At 53.0% G+C, this 24781-nt stretch overlaps 8 protein-coding genes across 8 annotated transcripts; 5 read left to right on the top strand and 3 right to left on the bottom strand.

Annotated features, from left to right (window-relative positions):
- Window positions 1-534: 534 nt before the first annotated feature.
- On the bottom strand, window positions 535-2459 carry BO97DRAFT_409158 (transcription factor IIF subunit TFG2). The gene is made up of 4 exons (XM_025696004.1): window positions 1782-2459; window positions 1412-1676; window positions 1160-1356; window positions 535-1104 (listed from the first exon to the last, which is right to left on the bottom strand). The coding sequence occupies exons 1-4, from the start codon at window positions 2061-2063 to the stop codon at window positions 709-711; spliced, it is 1140 nt and encodes a 379-aa protein (XP_025546444.1). The 5' UTR covers window positions 2064-2459; the 3' UTR covers window positions 535-708.
- A 410-nt stretch (window positions 2460-2869) lies between these two features.
- On the top strand, window positions 2870-4389 carry BO97DRAFT_447021 (PCI domain-containing protein). The gene is made up of 2 exons (XM_025698720.1): window positions 2870-4233; window positions 4300-4389. Exons 1-2 carry the CDS (start codon window positions 3016-3018, stop codon window positions 4330-4332), a joined length of 1251 nt encoding a protein of 416 aa, XP_025546443.1. The 5' UTR covers window positions 2870-3015; the 3' UTR covers window positions 4333-4389.
- A 608-nt stretch (window positions 4390-4997) lies between these two features.
- Window positions 4998-6190, bottom strand: BO97DRAFT_356841 (uncharacterized protein; the record flags this gene model as incomplete). The annotated part of the gene is made up of 3 exons (XM_025692184.1): window positions 4998-5819; window positions 5878-5948; window positions 6004-6190. 3 exons carry the CDS (start codon window positions 6188-6190, stop codon window positions 4998-5000), a joined length of 1080 nt encoding a protein of 359 aa, XP_025546442.1.
- Window positions 6191-8447: 2257 nt separating this feature from the next.
- BO97DRAFT_400499 (aldehyde dehydrogenase) lies at window positions 8448-10304 on the top strand. The gene is made up of 4 exons (XM_025694296.1): window positions 8448-9030; window positions 9109-9502; window positions 9551-10002; window positions 10062-10304. The coding sequence occupies exons 1-4, from the start codon at window positions 8534-8536 to the stop codon at window positions 10204-10206; spliced, it is 1488 nt and encodes a 495-aa protein (XP_025546441.1). The 5' UTR covers window positions 8448-8533; the 3' UTR covers window positions 10207-10304.
- Window positions 10305-11923: 1619 nt separating this feature from the next.
- On the top strand, window positions 11924-14429 carry osm1 (putative fumarate reductase Osm1). Its single transcript, XM_025694295.1, has 5 exons — window positions 11924-12110; window positions 12173-12241; window positions 12311-12548; window positions 12616-14072; window positions 14135-14429. The coding sequence occupies exons 1-5, from the start codon at window positions 12071-12073 to the stop codon at window positions 14230-14232; spliced, it is 1902 nt and encodes a 633-aa protein (XP_025546440.1). The 5' UTR covers window positions 11924-12070; the 3' UTR covers window positions 14233-14429.
- Window positions 14430-16771: 2342 nt separating this feature from the next.
- BO97DRAFT_356873 (protoglobin family protein) lies at window positions 16772-18065 on the top strand (the record flags this gene model as incomplete). The annotated part of the gene is made up of 3 exons (XM_025692187.1): window positions 16772-16889; window positions 16943-17213; window positions 17270-18065. The coding sequence occupies 3 exons, from the start codon at window positions 16772-16774 to the stop codon at window positions 18063-18065; spliced, it is 1185 nt and encodes a 394-aa protein (XP_025546439.1).
- A 1923-nt stretch (window positions 18066-19988) lies between these two features.
- Window positions 19989-21208, bottom strand: BO97DRAFT_409152 (uncharacterized protein). The gene has a single exon (XM_025696003.1). It carries the CDS (start codon window positions 21162-21164, stop codon window positions 20046-20048), a length of 1119 nt encoding a protein of 372 aa, XP_025546438.1. The 5' UTR covers window positions 21165-21208; the 3' UTR covers window positions 19989-20045.
- A 1408-nt stretch (window positions 21209-22616) lies between these two features.
- BO97DRAFT_264205 (protein phosphatase 2A regulatory subunit CDC55) lies at window positions 22617-24750 on the top strand. Its single transcript, XM_025690922.1, has 6 exons — window positions 22617-22842; window positions 23013-23053; window positions 23154-23251; window positions 23306-23951; window positions 24010-24575; window positions 24634-24750. The coding sequence occupies exons 1-6, from the start codon at window positions 22799-22801 to the stop codon at window positions 24655-24657; spliced, it is 1419 nt and encodes a 472-aa protein (XP_025546437.1). The 5' UTR covers window positions 22617-22798; the 3' UTR covers window positions 24658-24750.
- The last annotated feature ends 31 nt before the right edge of the window (window positions 24751-24781 follow it).

Raw genomic sequence — 24781 nt, 5'->3', positions numbered from 1 at the left:
AAAGATTAAACACCAAGAAACGGCGAAGTAAGAAGCAGCTTACCAGCCTAAATAGCCTCACCGTTAATAAAGCAAGAGAAGTATTCCAACATGAGAGAAAGAAGAATAAAGCAATCTATATAAAGAGTCAGCAGCCTCGCCGTCAGGCACCTCCCCGGTGTAGTAACTGCGGTGTTCTGGGCCATATACATACAAGATGTCCTAATCGAGGAACTGGGTGAAAAGATATTTAAAACAGTGTAATTAAGGCTTCAAAACACCATATTTTTGTATACAAATCAGAATTCATGTTGGGGAGGCATTTGGTGAGGCATTTGGGCGGTTTGGGTGGCTCGCTCGCTTGCGTGGCTCGCTCGGTTGACGATTACGTTACTGGATGTGTTGATGACAGAGAGAGCCAGTGACGAAAGCTGCCGGCGGCACTTGGGTCACGTGACTCACATGTTACGACTCCTATCGGAGCTACAATTGCAGTGCAAGAAGAATGTTACTTGTGAGCTAAGCATGGAAATCACTTTCAATTCACTTCTTATTGTGGTACAATCAGCAATGGTGGTTGTTATGTGATAGGTGAGCCAGTCGTCTAAACCCTCACTGGATGTATCTAAAACAAATCTGTATGGAATCATCACTCCAGGAACCGAAAAAGAAAAAGCGCAGTGAAATAGAAAAACGCCATGGCCTATGCAAGATACATCCCTGTGCTCCTTAGACAACATTCTCAAACTGTGCATCATCATTATCAGTCACCATCTCCGACGCCATGGGATCGTCCTCCGAGGCATCATCGAAGTTATAGTCGCCACCAGGAGGAAGCTCTTCCTTGGCCTCTCCATAGGCCATAGCGTTTGCATAGTTGCTCTCTTTGGCCTCGGGTTTAAGCTCCCAGGTCATAGCAAAGTCGCCCGACTTGACCAAGTGGGCGACCATCTCCAGAGTCTGCTTGAGATATGCCTCGGGCTGTCGCAGCCTGGCCTTGAGCGTCTTAAACGGCCAGTACTTGTATTCGCGGAAGGCCTGGTAGATAAGATCCAGCAGCTCGTTCTGCGGCATACGCGTAGTCTTGTTCTCCTGGGCCTTGATCTTGGCGGGCTTGGTCGCTTGCTGATAGGGGTTTTAGTATAAGACAGGGATCGGAAGCAAGCACAATCACACTTACCACGAACGCGCCCTTGTCGCTCGGCAGAGCGTTGCGCGACTGGAGCAGCTTGCTCGGGATCTTATCAATGAAGACGGTCTCGCGCTTCGGTTTCAGAGCCTCCATGGCCTTCTTTTCCGACAGGAGTCTGAACTCCTCATTCTCCACGGGCAAGCAGTTGAACTCCTCAGCCACGCTGCCCACCAAGGCCGTTTGTTCTACATCGGTGTGAGCAACAGCAACCCCGCGTCGTCCGGAACTGGGGATACATACTCGGCACAGTCTTGCGCACATATGGCTCCCACTTCTTCTTGCGCTCCTTCTTTTTCATCTCACGCTTCATGGATTCGTACAGCGCGGAGCGGGCCTCGCCAAAGACCACCATGCGACTCTCATGACCGGGGATATCCCGTTCCGTGAAGAGGTAGGTATTTTGGGTCGAGTGTGACGTAGCTTCGGTGTTGATGGTTTGTCGTTGCAGGAGATAATCCTTGGGGATTTCATGATTGTCCTCTCGTTCGACAATGCGCAAGCTGACCTACAAAACAACAGTCAACTCTTAGCACCGTGCGCAACAACCGCTGCCATCGAATTCCACCCAGAAGTGGCATCCCATCCACATCTGAACCGGCAGAGGCCTTACTCGTTTGATATCTTGCGGATTGCGCTCAATTCTCATGGTTCCGACCACAACCTCCTCGTCGTCGTCCAGATTGTTGGTGATGTTCGACCAATGCTCCCATAGCGACCGCGGCAGGCGCGACAGCCACACGCTCTGCGCGGCATTCGAGAAATCCAGGTCGCCGGCATCTTCGTACAGGTCCTCGTCGTCGATATCGGCGAGAACGGTGTCTTTGCTGTCGGGATCGGGTTTGATGTATGGCGCCGTCTGAGCGTCTGGATCCTGCTTGATTTGGGGAACCATGACGCCGGACAATTGGATGATACGGGAAGAGGGGGCGCGAGAGATGGCGGAGAAATGAAGGAGGAGCTAGCGCACAGATACAATAACGACTAGGGTTTCAAGGTTATGCTAACAGCGTAGTCAAGATTACGGTGAAGTAGAGAGAGAGGCGGGGAATGATGAGGGGAATGAAGGTTCATTGATGGAGGTTGCATGCTTCTTCCGGTCTTCTTCTTTTGCCTCCACTTTCAGTTGCAGCTCAACTGGCGGGATCCAGGGCGGTGTGGCAATAGTCTTCGGAGATTGGCGGACGGGGTCTTGATCTAATGATGTTAGAGGATCAGTTCATTTGAGAGTCAATTCTAGGTTGGGAGTTCTTCTTTGTTTCAATTCACAACAGTGGTAGAATAACCTTACTAAGGATGAACACAGTTTTGTTAGTTGAGGTAGTAGTTATTTAGCCGCATGACACACACTGACTGTAGCTCGTGCTGGACAATACTTATTGAAGGTAAGACTGATTATTGGCTCACGTAACACACCACTTCCCCTGCAGGAGATGCCGCTGTACCATCCAACTACAATAGCGACAGAGGAGATGATTGAACTTATGTCGAGCTATTTGGAGCAAGGCAGCAGAATACTGTAACTATGTAGAGCAAAGAACACATCAAGACCGACTCTAGACTCTACAGGTGGTGTCCATCCATGGTGGACCATGGATGCTTGCTTGCGTGCACAACATGCACAACACCGCCGAGCCGCTTATCGATAAGGCATCTTCACCTCCAGCTTCGCCCATCACCGCCGTCTTCCCCGGCCATCAACATCCCCGCTCCTCTCCTGATACCTCACACTGCAGCACTTTCAATCCAAGCGAAACCTCCAAACCCTCCTCTGAGCAAACTTCACACCTTCGATCCTCACCAATCTACAACCTCCTTCCCCTCCACCATCAACCGGTCCCACCACGATGGCCTCCCAAAAAGTCATCTCCGCATTAGCGGAGATCGAAAGCTCGAGCAACTCGCAAACGAAACTACAACAATACAACGAGCTACTGACAGACATCATCACGAACTCAGCCGCGGCACAACTCCCACAAGACCTAATCACCTACCTAGACTCGATCCTCAGCGAAAGCCTGAGCATCGTAGCGGCGCGGCCACTGCTCGACCACTTCATCACGATCCTGCGGCCGCTGCCGTCTCCGACGAAGATCACGGTGGGACAACACGCGGTGACGCTCTTACAATCGCGGTCGACGAGCGTGGAGGAGCAAGACGCAGCGATCCGCGAGATTCTGGCAGACGCATACGAAGCCGAAGAGGAGTACATCGCAGCCGCGCGAGCACTGCAGGGGATCCACATCGACAGCTCGCAGCGGCAGGTGCCGGAGGCAGCGAAGGTGCGGCTATGGATCCGGATCGTGCGGCTGTACCTGGAGGAGGACGAGACGACGGCGGCGGAGGCGGTGCTGGGGCGGATCAAGAACCTGCCGAGCAAGATCGTGGACCCGGAGCTGGCGCTGCACTTCAAGCTGGCGCAGGCGCGGGTGCTGGACGCGCGGCGGCGGTTTCTAGATGCGAGCCCGGAGTACTTCGGGGTGAGTCTGGCGGCGGGCGTCGACGAGGCCGATCGGCTGCACGCGCTGGCCGCCGCCATCCGCTGCGCCGTGCTGGCGCCCGCCGGCCCCCAGCGCGCCCGCCTCCTCGCCTCGCTGTACAAGGACGACCGCGCGCCCTCCGTCGACGAGTTCGCCATCCTCGAGAAGATGTTCCTCGACCGCTTGCTGGTGCCCGCCGAGGTCGCTGCTTTCGCTGAGCGGCTCGCCCCCCACCAGCTCGCCGTCATGGCTGACGGTACCACCGTCCTCGATAAGGCTGTCGTCGAGCACAATCTCGTCGCCGCCAGTAAGCTCTACGAGAATATCACCACCGATGCCCTGGGCGTCATCTTGGGCTTGCAGCCCAGCGGCGACTTCTCCGCCGGCGAGAAGGCCGAGGCGTATGCCGCGCGTATGGTCGAGCAGGGTCGTCTGAAGGGGAGTATCGACCAGATCAATGGGGTTATTCACTTCGAGCCCGGCTCCGTGCCCGCCGGCCGTCACATTCGCCAGTGGGATGCCGGCGTGCAGAGCCTGGCGGAGGATGTGGAGCGCGTGGCTACCAGTATCACTGAGGCTTTCCCGGTATGTATACGTCTAGCGATAGGAGAAGGTGACGAGGCGATGAGCTAACCAGTTCATTGTTACTAGGAATTTGCAACCGAGCAAGCAGCTGTGCATTAGGCGCTACGTGTGATGCAGAACTAGGGTCATGAGCAGAAGGATACATTTAGGTTCGGGTTCAAGTCATGTCTTCATTCAGGTCATTAGCGTTCGTCTATTATATGGTTCTTTTTCTAGAAATCTAGCAAATGGAAAAGTAAATGAGTGTGGAGGTGATGACCACTTCGGTCCCGGTTGAGGATATTAGCCTTGTTGGCTTGTAATGGTGTCATCCCCCAAAACGTATTCGCTGTTGTTTGTCGTGGTGTATTTTCGGCGATGTGCATGCCCGAGGTTTGGTGTTAAGCCACAAGACTGTGCAGATGGCAGGTATATCTCTCAGGACCCGGCACTGACGGCTCATGGCTATAGTCTGGCGATCACCGTGCAGGGATAGCTCTGACGGTGATGATCGGAGTCACTCGTGCCCGTGAGCACTGATAGTCAGGCAAAGACGAACGGTCTACCCTATGCTCATCATATCGCGCGTACCAAAAACGCCAGCAGAGTAGCCCGATTTGTGAGTCCGAGACATTGCCATCCTGACCGAGGGGCGAGGGCCAGTAGGTGGAGTGGATGCATCGGTGGTTGACGGTCAGACGAGACCGGCATATACACTCGGATGCATCGCACCGATTCGGAGCCAACTCAACAGTGGGAAAGAGTACTTAATACGAACTCCACCCTCACACATGAGACTTCGAACTATCCTCGCTAATCTTGATATCCGTGCGCACGGTGATATCCATGGGGCTGTGACTGTGCGCGAAGAACGACGAGGCATCCCTGTCGTCCGTGGACGTAGAACGCGACCCGAGCCCCTCGTCCATCTTGTAGAACTCATGCGCGGCGGCCGTGGCGCCGGCCCCGGGGCCCTTGGCGGGCCCAGCGGAGACGACGAACTGTGAGGTGCTGACGTCGGTGGGGATGTAGTAGGGGGCGGAGCGGTAGCGGCGGTGGCTGGGGACCTTGAAGCGCGGGAACAGGCCGCGAATGATGGGGAGGCAGGAGCAGATCAGGCCAATGGAGGGCTCGACGTGGGTCCACAGGGTGGCCTGGTAGACGGTGTAGGTGGTGTCGGCGTTATCGATCCAGAAGAGCACGACGATGCGGTAGATGCTGGCGAAGCAGACGAAGGCGCCCAGGGCGAAGACGCCGTTCAGCGCCAGCTTGTCCTGCCACGCGCGGTGTAGGCCCCAGATCATCGGGATCGGCAGGATTAGGATCACGAAGTCCATCAGCACGTTGAACGCTTGGTTCGTGATGATCAGCGTCATCCCGTCCACACACTGGCCTGCCACGCTGTGGTCCCAGAACGCTCGCAGCGGCCGGCACTGCAGTGCGCAGGCGAGGAAGATGGCGGCCCCCCAGAGCCCGATGAGGATGTTGATGCCGAGGGTTGTCCATTGGAAGGTCTTGGTCGTAAAGACTCGGCGGTAGAAACAAATAATCGAGATCTTGATGGCGGGGCAGAGGAGGAAGTAGGTGAATTGGTTGGCAAGGAAGATCTGAGGACTGGAGTTAGCGCATGAGGGCAGGCAGGCGTCTGCGTTCGAGACGTTATACCTTGTAGAAGTTCAACATGGTGCTATTGCCCAGACTGTTCTGATGGGCTCCGTTACCTCCAATGGTGACCCCTGGGTGCCATGTTAGCAGTTTCTCGATCAATAGCACCTGATGCTGTTCACTCACAGAGCCCCAGTTCGATCAGCATGCCCAGGAGTAGTATTATTGACACAAAGGAAAGGTAGTCGTCGACTCCAAAGCGTACTCTTCGCTTCAGTCGAGCAATTGCGCGCAGTACGACTGCAATAAAGGAGAGGCCAACCAGCACAGACACGATGCATACCATCTCCTTGCCTCTCGAAGTGAGGGCCATGGTGGAAGTATCGGTATGAATTGTAGTTTGATGGGAAAGAAATTGAAAACGAAAGTGGAATGAATGAATGGCAGGGTATAGTTTGGCGTGAAGAGTGGCACTCAGAACATCATCGATTGATTATTTACACAAGATGAACATGAGGCCAGCAGTTTCACGACGCCGCAAAGAAAGGTTCGTAGTAGTCCCAGATGTCGGTGTCGACGAAGGAAGGCCAACCCCAGTCGAACAATAGCAGATAGGTACTGATTAGAGGAAGACAGAAGCCGCAAAGCAGACGGGAAACGAGTGGAAACCGCTTAATATGTACAGTACCTAGACTACGCAACGCATAATTGGATCATATGAGAATCTTGCCCGATGGGTCTCTGCATAGTGAGTCCGGAGCGAAGGATCCTCACCCACTAGTGCTCGTAAACTCGCGCCTTTGTCATTTAAATGGTGGCCGATGAGCTGAAAGCTTAAGACACCGTAAAAGCACTGGGCAATCGCTTTCCCAGTCGACAACTGGGACCACCATGGCAGCGCGGTGGAGTTATTGCTACAGGATGGAGGCTTCAACCTGCCGATCATCAACAAGCACGAGTCGAGATCAGAGGATCTGCGTAAGCTCGTGGCAAGGCGATATCCGGATTCCAGGATGCACGATTACTCGCAACTCTTCAGACTCTCTGCAGAGCGAGTGACAAATTTTCCGTCGGTGACTCGGTACCAATCGGACTCGTGCAGGGATCATCATCCTGGAGCGTCGGTTATTCCAGAAAAGGCAGACATTGATTCAAAGTCCGAGATGAAATCACGCACCGATGCGGATTGCAGAACGATGGCTCGTGCCATCAAAATTGAGCTCCACCGATCAAAAAAGGACCCTTGGGTGTGGACGGATAAGAGCGGGAACAGTCATTGTAACGAGTCAGCGTCAGGCGTGGACGGACTTTCGGCGCCATCCCGCCCACGCTTGCCTCCATCGGTTTAAGGTCCCGCAGGCCCGCCGGACCTTTTGCGGTACCGATTCAGTCAAGCTCGACGACCGACTGCTTGCGATTTATTATTATCATCATGGCCGAGGCATCAGTTAAACCCTGCTTGTGATAGAGATTGCTATGGTTGCCTGAATCTCAGGGGTGACTGCTCCGATGCTCAGAGAGGTTCGTGAAGATTATGCACTAGTTAGTGCACTGAACACCATTGCTCTGCACCTGCACGATCGATCGAACGCTAGCCGGTCAAGTCCGGCGTGGGCAATAGATTCATGCATGGCAGCCTAACAGCCAAAGAGAAACCGCAATGGAAAAACTCAGCTGTACTCTTCCCTAAAGCAGACGATCTTCGGAGTCAGATCGCCCTATGGCCGTCACCTTTGGCCTTTTGATTGAGCGATGGGACAGGGAGCTGGAGTCCCCCAATTTTCTCATCCGGCCAGGCTGCTCCACCACGCTGAGTGGATATTCCACCGTGGGTTAATTTGAGCCGAATCGTTTGCTTTCGGCCGGAAGAGTCCAGAATGCCACTCTCCGCTTCTCGACAAATAGTTGCTCTGACACAGCCGCACAATGCTCCTCGATCTCGTTATCCTTCTCTTCTCGTCAATCGAAGTGGGTGTTAGCCTTCAGCGACTCTAGCCCATGGTAGGCATCGCTGATCGCCTGTCTGTGATGCCCGGGAAGGTCTTGTGTTACCTAAAAGCAACGGTTAGTTCTATCGGTTAAAAAGGCCGGCAAGTAGGGGATGGCGTCCTGTCGAAAGCCACCAGCAACGGCCACGCACAATTTGCACGTCGATAGTCAATCTAGGCGTTGTTTAGGGACAAGTTGAGTCTAGGGGCAGTAGCACGCTCAATAGTCTCAGTAAGGTTAATTCGCTGTCAGCCTGAACGGGTAAGAATCTTCGTTGGGATTGACTTGCATGACGGCATGCCATGTGCAGAACATGTGGATGAGGGGAGTGCACGTCTTGTATCACTTGCAGGATTGGTATTTGCAGGAGCGATGGGTTCAAAATCGAGGTGTATAGCAACAAAATATCATCGAATTCATGGCCGATGTCTAGTGGCCTGGCCAAATTGCTCTGAAACCACAGCTGAGATGAGAAATCAATGGTTTGATTGCACTAAGAATGACAATAATGCCACCACTTCTAGACTGAGTCGCGGTGGGGTCAGACCCGTTGTTGGCCTTGTTTGTTCCTCCCAAGCCAACCCAGCCATACTTACTTAAGATGGAGATACTCACTGCTTGGAGGGGTCCAAGCCAAGACCCTGTTATTCATCGACCGTATATCATTCCCGGTTAATACGTTGATTTTACTTGATCCAGAGTATTCCAAATTTTCTACGCTCGCACCATGACGATTGTTCCTCTCGCTACTAAGACGGTGGTGGCTGCATCACCCCCTCAGCCCTCAGTGATCCCCTTGATTATCAATGGAGAGGAAGAATCGACAGAGTCTACATTCGATGTGATCAGCCCATATACCAGCGAGCCGTGCTGGTCGGCCGCCTCTGCCTCCCCGCAAGATGCCATCCGCGCAGTGGAGGCAGCAGAGGCAGCCTTCCCAGCGTGGTCGCAAACCAAACCCACCGTGCGACGCGACATCCTCCTTAAGGCGGCAGACATTCTGGAAAGTCGGCTCGAGCAGAACGCGGAATACATGCGGACGGAAATGGGCGCCGACGTGGGCGCGTCGCAGTTCTTCATCGTTCCACTCGGGATTCGCATGCTCAGGGACATCGCGGGGCGCATCACTTCCATTTGTGGTAGCGTGCCCGTAGTCGAGGAAGAGGGTCAGAGTGCGATGATCTGCAAGGAGCCCATGGGGGTCATTCTGGGAGTTGTGCCTTGGTATGTGGTCCCCTTATCGTCGTACAGAGCACCGCTTCTCCCCGTTTCGCGAGCGATAGACTGACTTCCTTTTCCAAGGAACGCACCCTACGTCTTCGGTGTGCGCGCGGCAGCCTGCGCACTCGCGGCTGGTAACACGACGATTCTCAAATCTTCCGAGCTCACGCCCTGCAGCTACTGGGCGCTAACCCGTGCATTCATCGATGCAGGTGTGCCTGCCGGCTGCTTCAATCTGCTCTCTTGCCGGCCCCAAGATGCCCCTGCGGTGGTCAACGCCATGATCGAGCACCCCGCCGTGCGCAAAATCAACTTTACCGGTAGCACGGCGGTGGGCAGGAAGCTTGCCGCCACCTGCGGTCAGAACCTCAAGCCCTGCCTGATGGAGCTGGGCGGAAAGAACAGTGCGATCGTGCGCGCCGATGCTAATATCGAGACGGCTGTCAAGGGCGTGCTAGGAGGTGCTTATCTGAACGTAAGTCTGTGACCCTATCCCTATCACGAGGTTTCTGACGCGTTGTAGTCGGGCCAAATTTGCATGTCCACGGACCGCATCATCGTCCACTCGTCCATCGCATCGTCTTTCATCGATGCCCTCAAAAAGGCCCTCAACTCGAACATCGATCCCTCGTCTCCTCCCCCAACGCTGGTCAACATGGCTTCCAAAAAGCGGGTCGAAAATTTGGTGAAAGATGCATTGGATAATGGCGCGCAGTTGCTTTCAGGCTCCGTAGGCGAGGAGACGCCACAGGACGGAGATGGCGTGCGCATGCCACCAGTCCTTTTGAGCAATGTGACGGAGAACATGACCGTGTGGCAAGAAGAGGCTTTTGCTTCGGTGGCAGCCTGTATGGTCGTCGACAGCGATGAGGAAGCCATCCGTCTGGCGAATAACAGTGGTTATGGCCTTTCTGCAGCGGTGTTCACCGAGGACCTTCGTCAAGGCCTGGCGATGGCCCGGAAGATCCAATCGGGGTATGTCTCCTTATATCACATCCGTCAATATGTGCACGATTCTAACAGACATACTGCAGTGCCGTACACATCAACAGCATGACTGTCCACGACGAACCTGTCCTTCCGCACGGCGGAGTGAAGAACAGCGGTTGGGGCCGTTTCAATGCATCCCAAGGGTTGGAGGAATTCTTGGTGACGAAGAGCGTGACCTGGATGGACTGAGCAAGTGCATGAGAAGCAAGACCTAGACGAACCGATGTACATAGAATCATTTCGGAGCGCGGTGTACATGATATCCCTTATTGCCGACCGGGCGCCCTGAAGCGACGGGACACTGAAACATTCCCAATTAGTCACATTCCGCCACCGTAGATACAACCACCTCGAATTCCCCTTCCTACGAATACCTTCCGGAGCGAGGTAGAGATATACCCCGAGAACGACCACAATCTACCTCCCAACCCGCAAAATCAGCAGGGAAGCCCAGCTCAACAACCCATCAATTACCCCGACTCCCCGACGCATCTATCCCAGCTCTCGGTCTATCTCCCCCCGAAGCCTTATCAATTCCAATCATGTAATTACTGAACACGCACCGCGTAATACCTGCAGACGTTCATACCAAGCTTCGATCAATACGGCGCTACTACAGTACCTCAAGTCAAGCTCGAGCTCGAGCTTGTTTGATCTCGATAACCTTAAAAACACCTCCTGCAAGGGGGCGGCGACGCATCGTTCATTTCGTCGGCAACTGATTGTTCTCGAAAAGGGAATTTCAATAGACGAAAGTCTACGTCATACCGCGTGCTCGGAATTTGAGGTGGGCTTGCTGATTGGTGGATGAAGTGGTGTTGTCAGCAGGGTCAGTTGCCGGAAGGTTAGGTCAGGTGATCCGTTGCCGACTCGTACGTTTGCAGTGGCTTTGCCGTACCTGGCTCTCTGTACGGTTTCAGGGATGGTAATTCGATTGTCGGGCTTAATGGGGCGTGAGGTGGGTTGTGGTGTGTACACTTTATGTTGTAGGGGCAGCGTTGAACGTAACGGTGGGAATGGCGGTCTACTTACTGTACTACTGTAAGTATTGAAGGAGGGGATATTGATCTCATCAAGCCACCCTTCGGTCCGAGGTACATACAACATAATTATGTTTGGGCTACTATAGCAGGCAGGGATTCTGAGCAGGTGCGTCTGGGGTTTACGTTATCAGGTGGTGTTTATCTGTAAACGAATTTATTACAGCTGAACTGTGCACATCAGCCTTGAAAGTTGGAAGTTTATGATGGTTTTGATAGTAGCTCGCTGCTTAAGCCACAGCTAGAACTGGTCCAGGCGGGGAAAGATACCCAAGATGACACTTGAAAACCCCAGCATGGAGAAGTCACCCTCATTCAGTACTCAGATCCATTGAAGAAAGTGATCGTCCGCGGGGGCTGACGTGCTGACTTAATCCGATGCTCCTATTTGCTCTTCCCAGTGCATGTGAAAGAAACTCGAGCTCCATTGTGTCATGGGCTGGGGAGAGCATCTGCTGACTTTTCTGGGGAAATCCTCCTGTTTCGGCATGTGATGGTATGGGAGCAGTGAACGAGGCTGAAGCTCGTAGCAGACAGCTTAAGGAATGCTGATGTATATATCCTGTGTAACGTAGTAGATGTCGATATATCCTAAGGTGAATTTATGGCATTCTAGTCAACAACTTATATCTGTACACTGGCTGGGGTCAAGACAATCCAAGGCTGTCAATAGCAAGCACTATTCATCTGAATGAATGCAGATAGATGGTATTGTGCTTTCACATACAGTACCTGGATGGTAGCGCTGGACAGGGAGACGGTACCGGTAAGTACGGTATGGCCAGGGTATGGATGAGCCTCGGCCGATAAAGCGACTCTCCCCCGATCGGCTTCTGAACATTGGAATTCACTCTCCCCCGGATCCCTGGGCTTTCTTAAGATCTGCCCATCATCATCTGTCTCCTTTTTCCTTCTTCAAATACTTCCTACTCCTTCTCATACTCCTCCTACTCTCCCTCCTCTCATCTGTCTTCTTTTCTTTTTTTTCTTCACCCACATACCCTCTTCACATCATGACGACCGCTCCCCGGATTATTGTGGTCGGCGGTGGATGTGAGTGTCACTTAACCGTTTCCAGCTTTCCCCGCATTGCTGACCATTGCCTCGTCTCTCAGTGTCCGGTCTTAGTGCCGCCCACACCATCTACCTCAACGGTGGAAACGTCCTCGTTCTCGACAAGCAGGGTGCGTCTTCTTCCGAGTCGCTAGTTGAAGCGCAAGTTCCTCTCTTTTCTCAGTACTGACTTGAGACAGCCTTCTTCGGTGGCAACTCCACCAAAGCGACGTCCGGTATCAATGGTGCCCTGACCCGCACCCAGGTCGATCTGGGAATCGCCGACAGTGTCAAGACCTTCTACGAAGATACCCTTAAATCCGCTAGAGACAAGGCTCGTCCAGACCTCATCAAGGTCTTGACCTACAATTCTGCTTCCGCGGTTGAATGGCTGCAAGATGTCTTCAACCTCGATCTGACGCTAGTTTCCCGCCTGGGGTGAGTACCAACTCTTTCCATACCCTGACATTCCTATAGCCTCAACAAAGTATGCTGACCTGCCCAGTGGTCACTCACAGCCCCGCACACATCGTGGCCACGATGCCAAGTTCCCCGGAATGGCCATCACCTACGCCCTCATGCAACGGTTAGAAGAGCTCACCGAGGCGGAGCCCGACCGTGTCCAAATCATTAAGAAAGCCCGCGTTACCTCCATCAACAAGTCCGGAAACACTGTCACCGGTCTTACCTACGAGTACAACGGCGAGACGCACACCGCTGACGGTGTTGTCGTCCTGGCCACTGGTGGCTACGCTGCCGACTTCGGCGATGGCTCCCTTCTCAAGCAGCACCGTCCCGACACCTTCGGTCTATCCAGTACCAATGGCACTCACGCCACGGGTGATGGTCAGAAGATGTTGATGGAGATCGGCGCTAACGGCATTGACATGGACAAGGTCCAGGTGCACCCTACGGGTCTCATTGACCCCAAGGATCCCACGGCCAAGTTCAAGTTCCTGGCTGCTGAAGCCCTTCGTGGTGAGGGTGGTCTTCTTCTCAACTCGGACGGTGAGCGGTTCTCTGATGAGCTGGGCCACCGCGACTATGTCTCTGGACAGATGTGGAAGGAGAAGGAGAAGAACAAGTGGCCCATTCGCCTTGTGCTCAACAGCAAGGCCTCCAACGTTCTTGACTTCCACACTCGTCACTACTCTGGCCGTGGCCTCATGAGGAAGATGACTGGTAAGGAGCTCGCTAAAGAGATCGGCTGTGGCGAGGCCGCCCTTAAGAAGACCTTCGACGACTACAACGCCATCGCCGATGGCAAGAAGAAGGACCCATGGGGCAAGCGATTCTTCCACAACCTGCCATTCAGCATCGATGATGACTTCCACGTGGCTCTGATGGAGCCTGTTCTTCACTTCACCATGGGTGGTATCGAGATCAACGAGCACGCCGAGGTTCTCAACAGCGAGAAGCAGCCCTTCCAGGGACTCTACGCCTGTGGTGAGCTTGCTGGAGGTGTTCACGGTGCCAACCGGCTTGGTGGCTCTTCCCTCTTGGGTTGCGTCGTCTATGGCCGTGTTGCTGGTGACAGCGCCAGCCAGTATCTCTTCAAGCGCTTGCTCTCCGGTGGCGCGTCCACCGCGCAACAGCGTTTGGGCCAGATCTCGCTGCACATCGACCCGTCCACCCCCGGCAAGATCGCCGTCGAATGGACTGGAGCCGGTAGTGGTAGTGGCCAAGTCCCTGCGGCTGCCGGAACTCCTGCTGACTCCGTCCAGGGCGCGAAGTCTAGCGCGACCCCCGCGGGTGCCCCGGAGACTGCCAAGCCCAACAACCCCGCCAAGTTCACCATCCCTGAGAAGGAATACACCATGGAGGAGGTTGCTAAGCACAACAAGAAGGACGACCTGTGGATCGTGGTCAAGGGTGTTGTATTAGACGTGACCAACTGGTTGGACGAGCACCCGGGCGGCGCCAATGCTTTGTTCAACTTCATGGGTCGCGATGCCACTGAAGGTTGGTTGCCCTTTGCTCTGTTTATTTTCTTTTCAAGACCCATGAGACTGACCCGTTACCAGAATTCGCAATGCTCCACGACGACGAGGTCATCCCCAAGTACGCTGCTCACATTGTCATTGGCCGGGTTAAGGGACAGACTCCTAGCTTAGAGCTGTGAATTGCGTGTTAGAGTCTAGTTTTTTTGTTTTTGGGAAGAAAATGATCTTACAGCCCTGTCGATACATACCCTAGTCAGTTTATTATGTCTCTTTTTGTGATGCATGTCTGTGATGGAGCTTAGATGTGTCTTTGTTTCTTTCTCTGGTGTTTGTAAAATACAACCAGTACATGTCATCAATGATATTATCTCATGGTATAGCGTCTCATATCAGACCTTCGTTTGTAGAAGCTTCTTAGCTGTATTGGTGAGACACAATCAGAGAGTCGATAGACCCCTTTCCCCCCACCTAGAACAGGCGAGCTATATATGCAGCAGTTGCAAGGAGCGCATGCATCTCCAACGGCCATGATGTATCCACGATCAACTCGGCAATATACACGATAGGGAAGCAGGTAGTCAACAGAACTAAGCCGAAGTACCCTTTGTCTCCGCTGCCCCGAATACGTACTCCGAGTTAAACCCCTCCTAGGTACAGTATATCAACATATCCCGGCATTCAACCCGAGTGAAACCGACATGTCGGCAGACACAGATACAGACAAGAGGACCGTCGGGCAGCTGCCTGCATGCCTACCTGCCTGCCCGCTTGGGCGAAATCCACGAGCCCCTCGTCATTACGCCAGGGTATTAGTAGTTACGAGAGGGGAAATGCATGTACCTACAGTAAGTCAGTGGCAGGGGACCGTTAAGAACTGGGATCGGGATGAGTGTCAGTGATGAGGCGAGGCCGGTGGAGCAGACCGGGGTATATGTATGTATACCATTCTGCGTATGTATCCCCCCGCTCAGGCAGTAGTAAGTACTGTACTTGATTATTATTGCCAGGGTGGGGTCCCAGCGCAGCGCCTGGACAAGGAAACTGTAGCCCGTGTCTGCCACTGCATCATGGATGCATGCAGGTACAGTACTACTGCACTTCTGTGCGTTGACGTGATATCTGAAACGGACCCTGGTGATGATCCTTGATTTCGGGTTTCTAGAGCCTGTCCCTCCCTCGTGCGGCGTGAAACTGATTCTTTCCTGTTTGGTGGTGGTGGATAGGTCAGATTATTGCGGCTGATTTTGATTATTTTTTATGTTGATTGCTATCATTAGTAGAGTTGGATCGGGCTGGACTGGGCTGTACCTTTAAGCTCGTGTTCGGTGAGATTTGTTTTTGTGGCTTTGTTTTATGTTAAAGCTGAACAAGGTTGTGGTGGTTGCGCTTATCTAAGGATCGATCTTGTTTGGATCGGGTTGTTTATTATTTATTGTTTTGGTGGCCATCACCATTCACACTGGTTGCACTGGCTGTCACTTGAAAGAAGGTCTACAAGGCCCATCTAGATCAGTGTCTGACTCCACTTGTCACTATTAGTACAGGGACAAGCATGAAGTCGAATTCGACCTATCTGGACTAGACCGGCTCGTCGCAAGTGGCCTGATCGCCTGCCTGTGCTGACCAGATCGATTATCCGGCCCATTCCGACGACGGCAACGCAATGGGCAAGGGGCACAGAAACAACAATAACAACAACAACAGCAACAATTAACCAACTTCGCGCTGTAATTTGGTCACCTAAGATGTCTCTCTTATTCCACCACCACCGAATCCATCGAATACGAATCGAACGGATACAACAATCCACGATCAACAACAAGAACCCTGTTCATCGCCGGCGAAAGCCCGGCCTAGACAGATCCGCCCTCGGCCGAAGATGAGCAAGAGAGGGAGGGAGAGAGAGAGAGAGAGAGAGAGAGCCTCTTACCTTGCCCCTCGTTGTGGTTCGGGATCGTCCCCCTTATTACGATTCTTTTCCTCTCCCTTCATTTATGATCATCTCGGTTCGTGGGCTCCACTGCCATTATCACCCAATTGCGGGGTGGGATCGGGGCAAAGGAACCCGGCGAGCTGAAAACGCTGCTGGACCACTGGCAATCTGGAATCGGGCCCAAGGACCAGCAGGGGGGGATTGAAGTTGTTCTTCCCCCCGAAGTGGGGGGCACTTGTCTCTTTGCTTCAAGTATCTTAATCTATTGCCGCTTGGCCATTGGCCGCTGCTTGACTCGGGTTGTCCGGACAGGATGACGGCAGGAGTGGGCAGTGCTGACTGAGATGCGAGCCTGCGAGCGAGCACTTTTCCGTGGAATTGAGTCTGCTCCGAGGTTACGTTGAGTGTTAGGTGAAAGGGTAAGGGGAGTGGTTTGGGTGTCATTTGGAGGGGTGGGGAGGGGACTTACCTGGTTGCGCGATAAGGCCCAGATTTCCGACGGGCCCTCCATGGCTGAAAAGAAAAAGTCGCGTGCTGAGGGCTGCTGCGAGAATGATACAAATGCTGGGCCTCCTGCCTGACACACGCGAGTCCTGCCGCTGCATCGACGTCAATCGTTTTCCTGAATTCTGGTTTCTATTATTGTTCGACCCGCTAAAAGCGTTTGGTGGCTGGCCACAGACTCTTTCGATACCCTCGCTCGCTCAACTGATTGTCAAGCGCACCATCACCGTTGTTTACCATTTCAAAAGGGATTCAACTGCATAGCCAGCTATCTAGCCACAATGCCGAACAGGCCCAAGTTGGATCAGTTTGATATCCGGCATGTGGATCGTCGGGAGCTATACACAGACTTCAAGAAGCGCATTGCGTACCTCAAGGCCTTCCTGAATCTGGTCGATGGTACGAATTATCTGTCTGGCTGCTGAACTGAGATGCTGACTCCTTGTCTTCAGACGATATCATCGTCTTCAACAAAGGGGCCAAGTACCTCAAGACCGCAATCCCAGACCTCACTCATCGCCTATATTCCAAAATGCTGGAGTTCGACATCACTGCGCGTGCGTTACGGACTCGCAACACCGCCTGCCATGCGCACGTCGAAGACTTATTCACCATTGACAGTCCCCATGTGGAGCGCCGCAAGATCTTCTGGAAGTGGTATCTGACTCGGCTGTGTAACGACCCGAGCCAGATGGAGTACTGGGAGTACCTGGAGAAGGTAGGGTGAGTCTCGAACAGCTCTACCGTGCGCCGCCGATCCTCTAATCCGCTGGTGGTAGGAAAATGCATACCGGTAAAGTGCTGCTGCATCCCCTGAACATCGAATACGTCCACATGAACGCCTGTCTACGGTACGTGGAGGATCTTCTGATCGAGTGGATCTCGCTCCACCCGGAGATGACCGTGCGGTTCAAGTTCGCCCTGATCCGCTCCCTGAACAAGATCATGTGCATCCAGAACGACCTGATCTCGAAATGCTACATCCCCGCCGGGCAGGAGTACGAAGAGAACGACGACGACGCCTCCACGACGGCGGACGAGTCCCGGCCCAGCATCGACTCGGCCCAGACCGCCGCCTCCTCCTCCTTACACTTCCGGCCCCGCGCCGAATCCCAAGCCACCACCGGCACAACCACCTCCAAAACGGCGAGTAGTATCCGCAGCGCCGACACCCAGCTATCCTCGACGGACAGTTCATATCATCCCCCACTTCCGAGCTGTTTAACCCCCGGGTTGGTCTCTTCGTCGTCGAGACCAACCTCCTCGGCCGGCGAGTCCCTCAGCGCGAAGAGCATGACCACGAGCACGACCACAAGCACAACCCACGCCGACCTCGCTCGCCCCAGCTCATCCACACCCGCCACTCTGGACTCGTACCCCACCACCCCGCCCACCACCTCCTCCAGCAGCAGCCTGCGGCCCGCGCCCGCGAATATGTGGCGAAGTTCCATGGTAGGCTTCGTGTCGCCGTTTACGGTGGAGTCGCTGCAGACGCTCGAGACGAAGATCTGGTCCGAGGAGTTGACGGAGAAGGCGACGTTTGGGAAGGGGAGGGCACGAGGGCCGATGGCGTGACCTGATTGAGGTTGAGTTGAGGTTAAGACCACGACTGGCTGTCACTAGGTGGCTGAGGTTGATTCGTGGGGTGTTTGTTGGACAAACTACGAGGGCGGATGTTCTTCTTTGGTTTACTTGTACTGTACATAGGTAGCGATATGATTGGGTAATGTGATTTTTTAGTGATGAATTTGATTCAGGTTGTGGTGATGGCATGCGACGTAGATGCTTGTTGGTGATGAGGTGGGATGTGTTTGTGTAGAAGGTGAGCTTGACTATTCTCCCAATAGAGGCGAGTCCGCCTGTACCTGCTACCGGGGGGATATGAGTATGCACACAACTCAATAAAGAAACCTACTCGCCACGGAGACAACCCCAATCCCGTCCTAAGATAGCAGGTATTACACCCTGTGTAGATTAGATCCCGTCTCCGATAGATAGTCCAGTACAATACACCGCATCACTACAAGCTAGGTATGAGATGTGCGCCTCCAGGCAAGGGAGACATGCCCTGCAACTGAGGCTGGAAAGATCCCATCGGTCCCACCATGCCCGTGAAGCGGTCTTGTCATATATGTCAACTATAAGAAAGCGGCTTGTAGTCTATCATGGTCTTTTTCTTTTTTTCCAGAACCGGACCCGTTCGGTCTAGGGGTATGCTTTCTTTTCAAGGTCGGTCATCTCGCTAATAATCAGAGCATACGTAGAGATAGGCCCCCCCGCCAACACAAAGTCAATGTTCTCTTGCTACAAGGTAGTTCATGGACTTTGATCGGTTTGCTACGGGTCTATAGACGAGGTCACTACCAGTCCCTCCGTAAAGAGCTGGATGCGACTTCTACATTGTTATCAGTCTCTGGACGAGGACCATTTTCCCCTTGAGATTGTAGCCGAGTTCATCGGAGTAAGATCGTTCTTCTACTACAATGCGCACGGGATTATGGTGCCGGGTTGAGTACACGGGGTTTGTTTGTTGTATTCTCTGGGGCTAAGTTGTATCCTTAGGCTCTGGGGTAGGGGTTGTTTAGATTATGATTAGGGGTAGGAGTAGGAGTAGCGGTAAGAGTGTGATACGTGATGGAACCGGTGACGGGCTGTTTGGGCTGGGATATTTGGAGCGGAGGGATATGTTGGATAGAGAGGATTATAGGGGGGGAAATGGGTTCTGGTGTAGAATTGGGTATCCTTTAGAATATGGTGTAAGTTCCATTAGAACGAGGTTTAGAATGGAACAGAGTATAATGTCTGTTGAAGACAGGCTAAAGTATCAATTATGGTTGTACATCAGAGCAGGGTATTGTGTACATTATCCTTATCCATCAGAGATGGGTATTGTGTAGATAGAAAATGGTATGGAATCCATCGGAAGAAGGTATAGTATAGAAGAGAACAGGATATAATACCTTTCAAAGCAGGGAAGTCCAATAGAGCAGGGTATGATCTCTATTACGACAGGGTATAGTGTGAAAAGTTTTGTAAGATAAAACGCCATCCAGTGTCTGGGAATGAGCTTGAGTGTCCCGAGCTAGAATAACTTAGCCCTGGGATAAGCTGTGGCTGTATGTGCTTTCATGTATGGGGTCATGATAGTGGGAGTAGAGGCTTTTCACGTTTGAGGTGGTTAGTCGTGGATAAGGTGCAATGATCGGTGACTTGGAGGATCTTGGAATGGTTATGAGGTGGGTGGTTGAGCTGTTTTGTGGTTTTGGGCGAGTTACGGGTGATTGTGTGCGTAGATAGGTGGTTGTTGGGGAGGTCCTGGTGGTTTCATGGTTAGGGTGTATATGGCTGGTGATGGTGTTCTTATACATGTGGTTGTATGCAGTAGTAGTGCATTTGAATGACTGGAGGTTTATGTTGATACCCTGATTCCTGTACATACACGGTAGCTCTACAGGGCATGCGTGCAGTAGCGGGTTACTTAATGAGTAGTACACACCCCGAGTCATATTACCTATCCTACACTTATAGAAACACACCATGATTAAGCATAGCGGTCTACGCACCAGAACTCGTCTGCATGTGCCTCAGAATCATCTTCAGCCGTCGCACAGCAGGCCCCTCGTCTGCTCCTTGTCCCCCTTGGCTGCCATTGTCCCTGGCCTGCATCTCCTGGGCGGCGGCTTCCAGCGTGGGCTGCAGATACCCCCAGACTTCGTCGTGATAGCGCTCTTCCACCGTAAGCCAGTCCGCTGCGCCGGGTAGCCCCGTGAGGACGGCATCGCGCAGGTCCACTGCGTCTGTGTTCGCGGTTGACGGGACGGAGTCGAGGAAGTCGCTGATGTCGGGGACAAGGCTGCGGGGGTTCGTCGGATTAGGGGCTGTGGTGGAGTGTGTAGTACTAGAGGGAGGCAGCATTCGACGGAAGGACTCGATCATCTGGATCTCAGCGGGGCTGAGTTGGAGCGAGGATAACAGTTCTGTCTCGATGGTCTCGGCTGGCTCGTCGGCGGATGGAGGAAAATTGGGGTCGAAGGTCTGGTCGGAGAGGAGCGAGACGACTGCGGCGCCGTCGGAGGAAAGGGCGGACGTCCTGCCTCGGCTGTCACGAAACAGTATTCCTTCGCCGCCTTGATGAGAACTCGGTGTCCATCTCCCCTTGCCTTTATCCACGTCAACTGAGCTTAGCTCCGCTGCGCTCGGTGCGGCTGCTGCAAGGTACATGCCATTGTCGCCGTCGAGGGACCCTTCCCCGAACGTGAGCTGGAACTCTTCCTCTGTGAGCCCGGGGAGCTCGAACCCTCCGGCGTGGGCTGTCGAGGACGATCGGAACGGTTCAGATTGTGCGGAGTATGCCCGATCTGCCGTTCGGGAGGAGCTCGAGTGGGTGGTTTCGTGGTACTGTTGCGCTGCTGCTAGGGCGGACTGCGAGGAGGTCGACGAAGGCCCGGCTTTACCGCTGCCGGCCAGCAATTGAGCGGTCTCTGCAGAAGGCGGGCCGGAGGAGGAAAAAACATGCTTTGCAAGACCTGACGCAGAGCTTTGTATGCGACTGGCCAGCGACGGGCCATCCTGCTCGCCCTCGTTGGCCCCGGCGGAGGTATTGGGCTCGGGCTCCTTGCGGTGAGGGTTGGCCGGTTTGTCGTCACGGCTGCCCCGCTTCTGGTTGTCGGGCATGGTTCGTGACGAGCGGGGGGGGGGAGGGAAAGTCGGATCAACCCAGTCTGTCAATGAGGGCTGGAAGAACAAAGAAAATGGAGAATAAAGAAAATCAAGCACGTCTGCAACTGGGTTAGTCTGTCTTGGGGAAATTATATAGTCAGTGTTCGGTTCAAAGGCGTCCTCGTCGTCGTGTGGACGGAGGAAGAGCAAGCATGTGAAGAGCCTCAGGCCTCAGGCCGGCATGGTGATGGAACCCTGATTCTCGAGGCAACTAAAAACGCCCGAAGGGGAAGTTGGTCGTGGGAGAATTGCTTCAGTTATAACAGTTATACCCGAAATAATCCAAGATCCCAGATCATTGTGATGCATTGGGGATTATTCCTTGCAGCTGAATGGCCAATTCGTTCGTGTTGTGTTGTTAATAGTTGGCTTCATAGTAGTTTGAAGATGGTCTGGAAGCTCTATAACATGTTAGTATGCAGATAGAGGAATGACTGGAAGTGTTGTTTGAATAGCAATTCACAACGAATTTAGTTGGAAAGACAAAAATAAAATAAGCAAGACAGAGAGCTCCTTCAGGAACCATTGAATCATGTTTCAACACGACTCCCAGAACGGACAATCAACGATCTATTCAGAAAGAAGAATGATGCAGAGGAGGGAGTGAGTGGTTGATGTCAGCGCCCAGCTACTCCAGCAGCTACTACTACTACTACTACTACTACTACTACTACTACTAAATACTAGGTAAGGTTGGGTTGTGCTGCGAATAGGTGGGTGTGGGTTTTACGGGTTATGGGCAGCCACTACTTTCTTTCCCTCTCTTCCCTTTCTCCCCACCACCACCGACCGACGGGTGTTTCCAAACCACCGCCTCACCTCAACCACACTCTAACCACCACCACCACTCCTCTTCCTCCTCCTCCCATCTCGCCCAGTATCGTCATCCTCTCTTTCTTCCCACTTCCCCTCCTCCTCCATCACCCCCCCATTCATCCCGCCTTTTCAACTCCCACCTTCTCTCTGCTTTTTCACCATTTATCGGCCATTTCACCTGGCCGGTTTCGTCTCGTTGTCCTTGAGTTTTCTTTCTCTTTTCTCATAGATAATCCCGCCCACTCCAGTCTTGATGCACCCGAGAGAAGGGAGATTGAGGCAAGGCTAAAAAAACTCCCCCCCCCCACGGAAAAAATACCAAAAACCCTTATTCTTTTCACCATTATCTTGCCTCTGATCTTGTCAGCTCTGGCTGTCAATCTTTCGTCTTCTACAGCCTCCAAGTGACTCACGCGGTCTCTGCCAATTCACCTGGTCGGCGGACATCACGACCTTGATTCCTTCCTCTCCGCCCGTTGCATTTCCACCCGAGTGTTGCAACAACCTACCTCATCCTCACGCAAACCTCATCCCTATAGCGTAACTTGTCGTCTTACCTCGCCGTTCCTCGCATCAATCGATCCTGGTTTCTAGTCGCCCACCACATAGATCATCGCTTGAAAAGTTCTCCCGCTCGAGTCTCTCCGCACGATATCGATATCGGCAGACCCCACCTTAATTTTCTCAACCCAAGATCCTCGACCTGTGGATCTTGACACCGTTCCTTCGTGTTTCCTGGACACTGCCCCAATAGAGGGTAGATTCGGAAGAAAATGGTAGACAGGGATCCAGGTACTCCCACCTGGAAATTCACGCAGTAAGTACCACCTGCCAAATATCCTCTTCGTCGGATGGGCCTTCCGCGAGCGCGCCGTATCCTCTTTCCATCAATGTCTCTCGCGGCAGGCTTTGAACTACCCTCGTGGAATCACTCCGTCTCGCTGGATCCAGTCTATCCCTGCTCGTAGTACTAATCTTGGTCAATAGATGCTTCGGTGACAAAGGGGACGTTGAGGATATCACAGAAGGTACGTGAATCAGAGACCTGTCTTGATACGTTCGCCTTGTTCGGAGCATCACACATAAAGCTCTATTGGTTGCTACCGGATAGCTGACCTTTGTCCACAGCTGATATTATCTCGACCGTTGAGTTTGACCACACCGGAAACTACTTAGCTACGGGTGATAAGGGAGGACGAGTGGTGTTGTTTGAGAGAAATGAAACGGTACGGATGACTATTTTTCATCATAAGAGCGGCCAATTCTAATGCTCGGTGCAGAAAAAAACCTGCGAGTACAAATTTCACACCGAATTCCAGTCGCACGAACCGGAGTTTGATTATTTGAAATCTTTGGAGATCGAAGAAAAGATCAACAAGATAAAATGGTGCAGACGGCAGAATGCATCTCATTTTCTCCTTTCGACGAACGATAAGACGATAAAATTGTGGAAGGTGTTCGACAAATCTCTGAAGGTTGTTGCGGAGAACAACCTCTCGAGCGAGCTGACCCCCGCGGGTGTTGGTGGCGGCGGCGCGCCCCGTGCGCCCCGGCTAAACTTCAAGGATCCTTCCATGCTGAAGCTTCCTCGGATGACGCATCATGATACGGTGGTGGCCGCGGTCCCCCGAAGGACCTATGCCAATGCGCATGCGTATCACATCAATAGCATTTCCGTCAACAGCGATGGGGAGACGTTTATTAGCAGCGATGATCTCCGGGTCAACCTGTGGAACCTGAATATCCAAGACCAGAGCTTTAACATCGTCGACATCAAACCTGCGAACATGGAGGAACTTACAGAGGTAATCACAGCTGCTGAGTTCCACCCGGTCAGCTGTAACTGGTTCATGTACGCCAGCTCCAAGGGCACAATCAAGCTCGCCGATATGCGGCAGCGAGCATTGTGCGACGAGCATTCCAAACGTATGTATCCGCCAATCCTCATGAAGTGCTCTCATTCTGACATGATGCTCTCGCATAGTTTTCGAGCAAGAGGAAGACGCCTCCTCCCGTTCCTTCTTCTCCGAGATTATCTCCTCCATCTCCGACGTACGATTCTCGCACGATGGCCGATACATTGTATCGAGGGACTACTTGACGGTCAAGATCTGGGATGTCAACATGGAGAGACAACCCGTGAAGACGATCCCCATCCACGAGCACCTGCGACCCCGTCTGTGCGACACCTACGAGAATGATAGCATATTCGACAAGTTCGAGGTTGTATTCTCGGGCGACGCGGAGAATGTGATGACCGGAAGCTACAACAACAATTTTATGATCTACCCCACCGACCAGAGCAAGGAGACCGAGATCGTGCTACAGGCCGACAAGTCTGCTTTCAAGGCGAAGAAGGTTGGCGTCCCGACACCGATGAACAAGGGCGCCAACGGCAAGAAGAATGGGTCGAGAGCTGGCAGCCCTGCTGGCCCTGGCAGCCGGATGAAGAAGGAGACCGATGCGGATCAGATCGACTTCAACAAGAAGATCCTGCATATGAGCTGGCATCCTTATGAGGACAGTATTGCTATTGCTGCTACCAATAACGTGAGTGCATCTGTTTACGTGCGACTTGTTGTGTCCCCTTGCTGACCGAATGCAACAGCTATTTGTCTTCTCCGCATTGTAAGTATTTCGACCAGGTGGCTATAATCATAATTGGACAGGGCGTGTCAGTATGTGAAACAGAGCAATCATGGGACAGATATGAGACAAATGAAACTCCTAGCAGCAGCATTTCCAGATCCAAAATT

The sequence above is a fragment of the Aspergillus homomorphus genome (genome assembly GCF_003184865.1).
Source record: "Aspergillus homomorphus CBS 101889 unplaced genomic scaffold BO97scaffold_70, whole genome shotgun sequence".
Classification (NCBI taxonomy): domain Eukaryota; kingdom Fungi; phylum Ascomycota; class Eurotiomycetes; order Eurotiales; family Aspergillaceae; genus Aspergillus; species Aspergillus homomorphus.
This window is presented reverse-complemented; position numbering and strand designations above follow the sequence as displayed.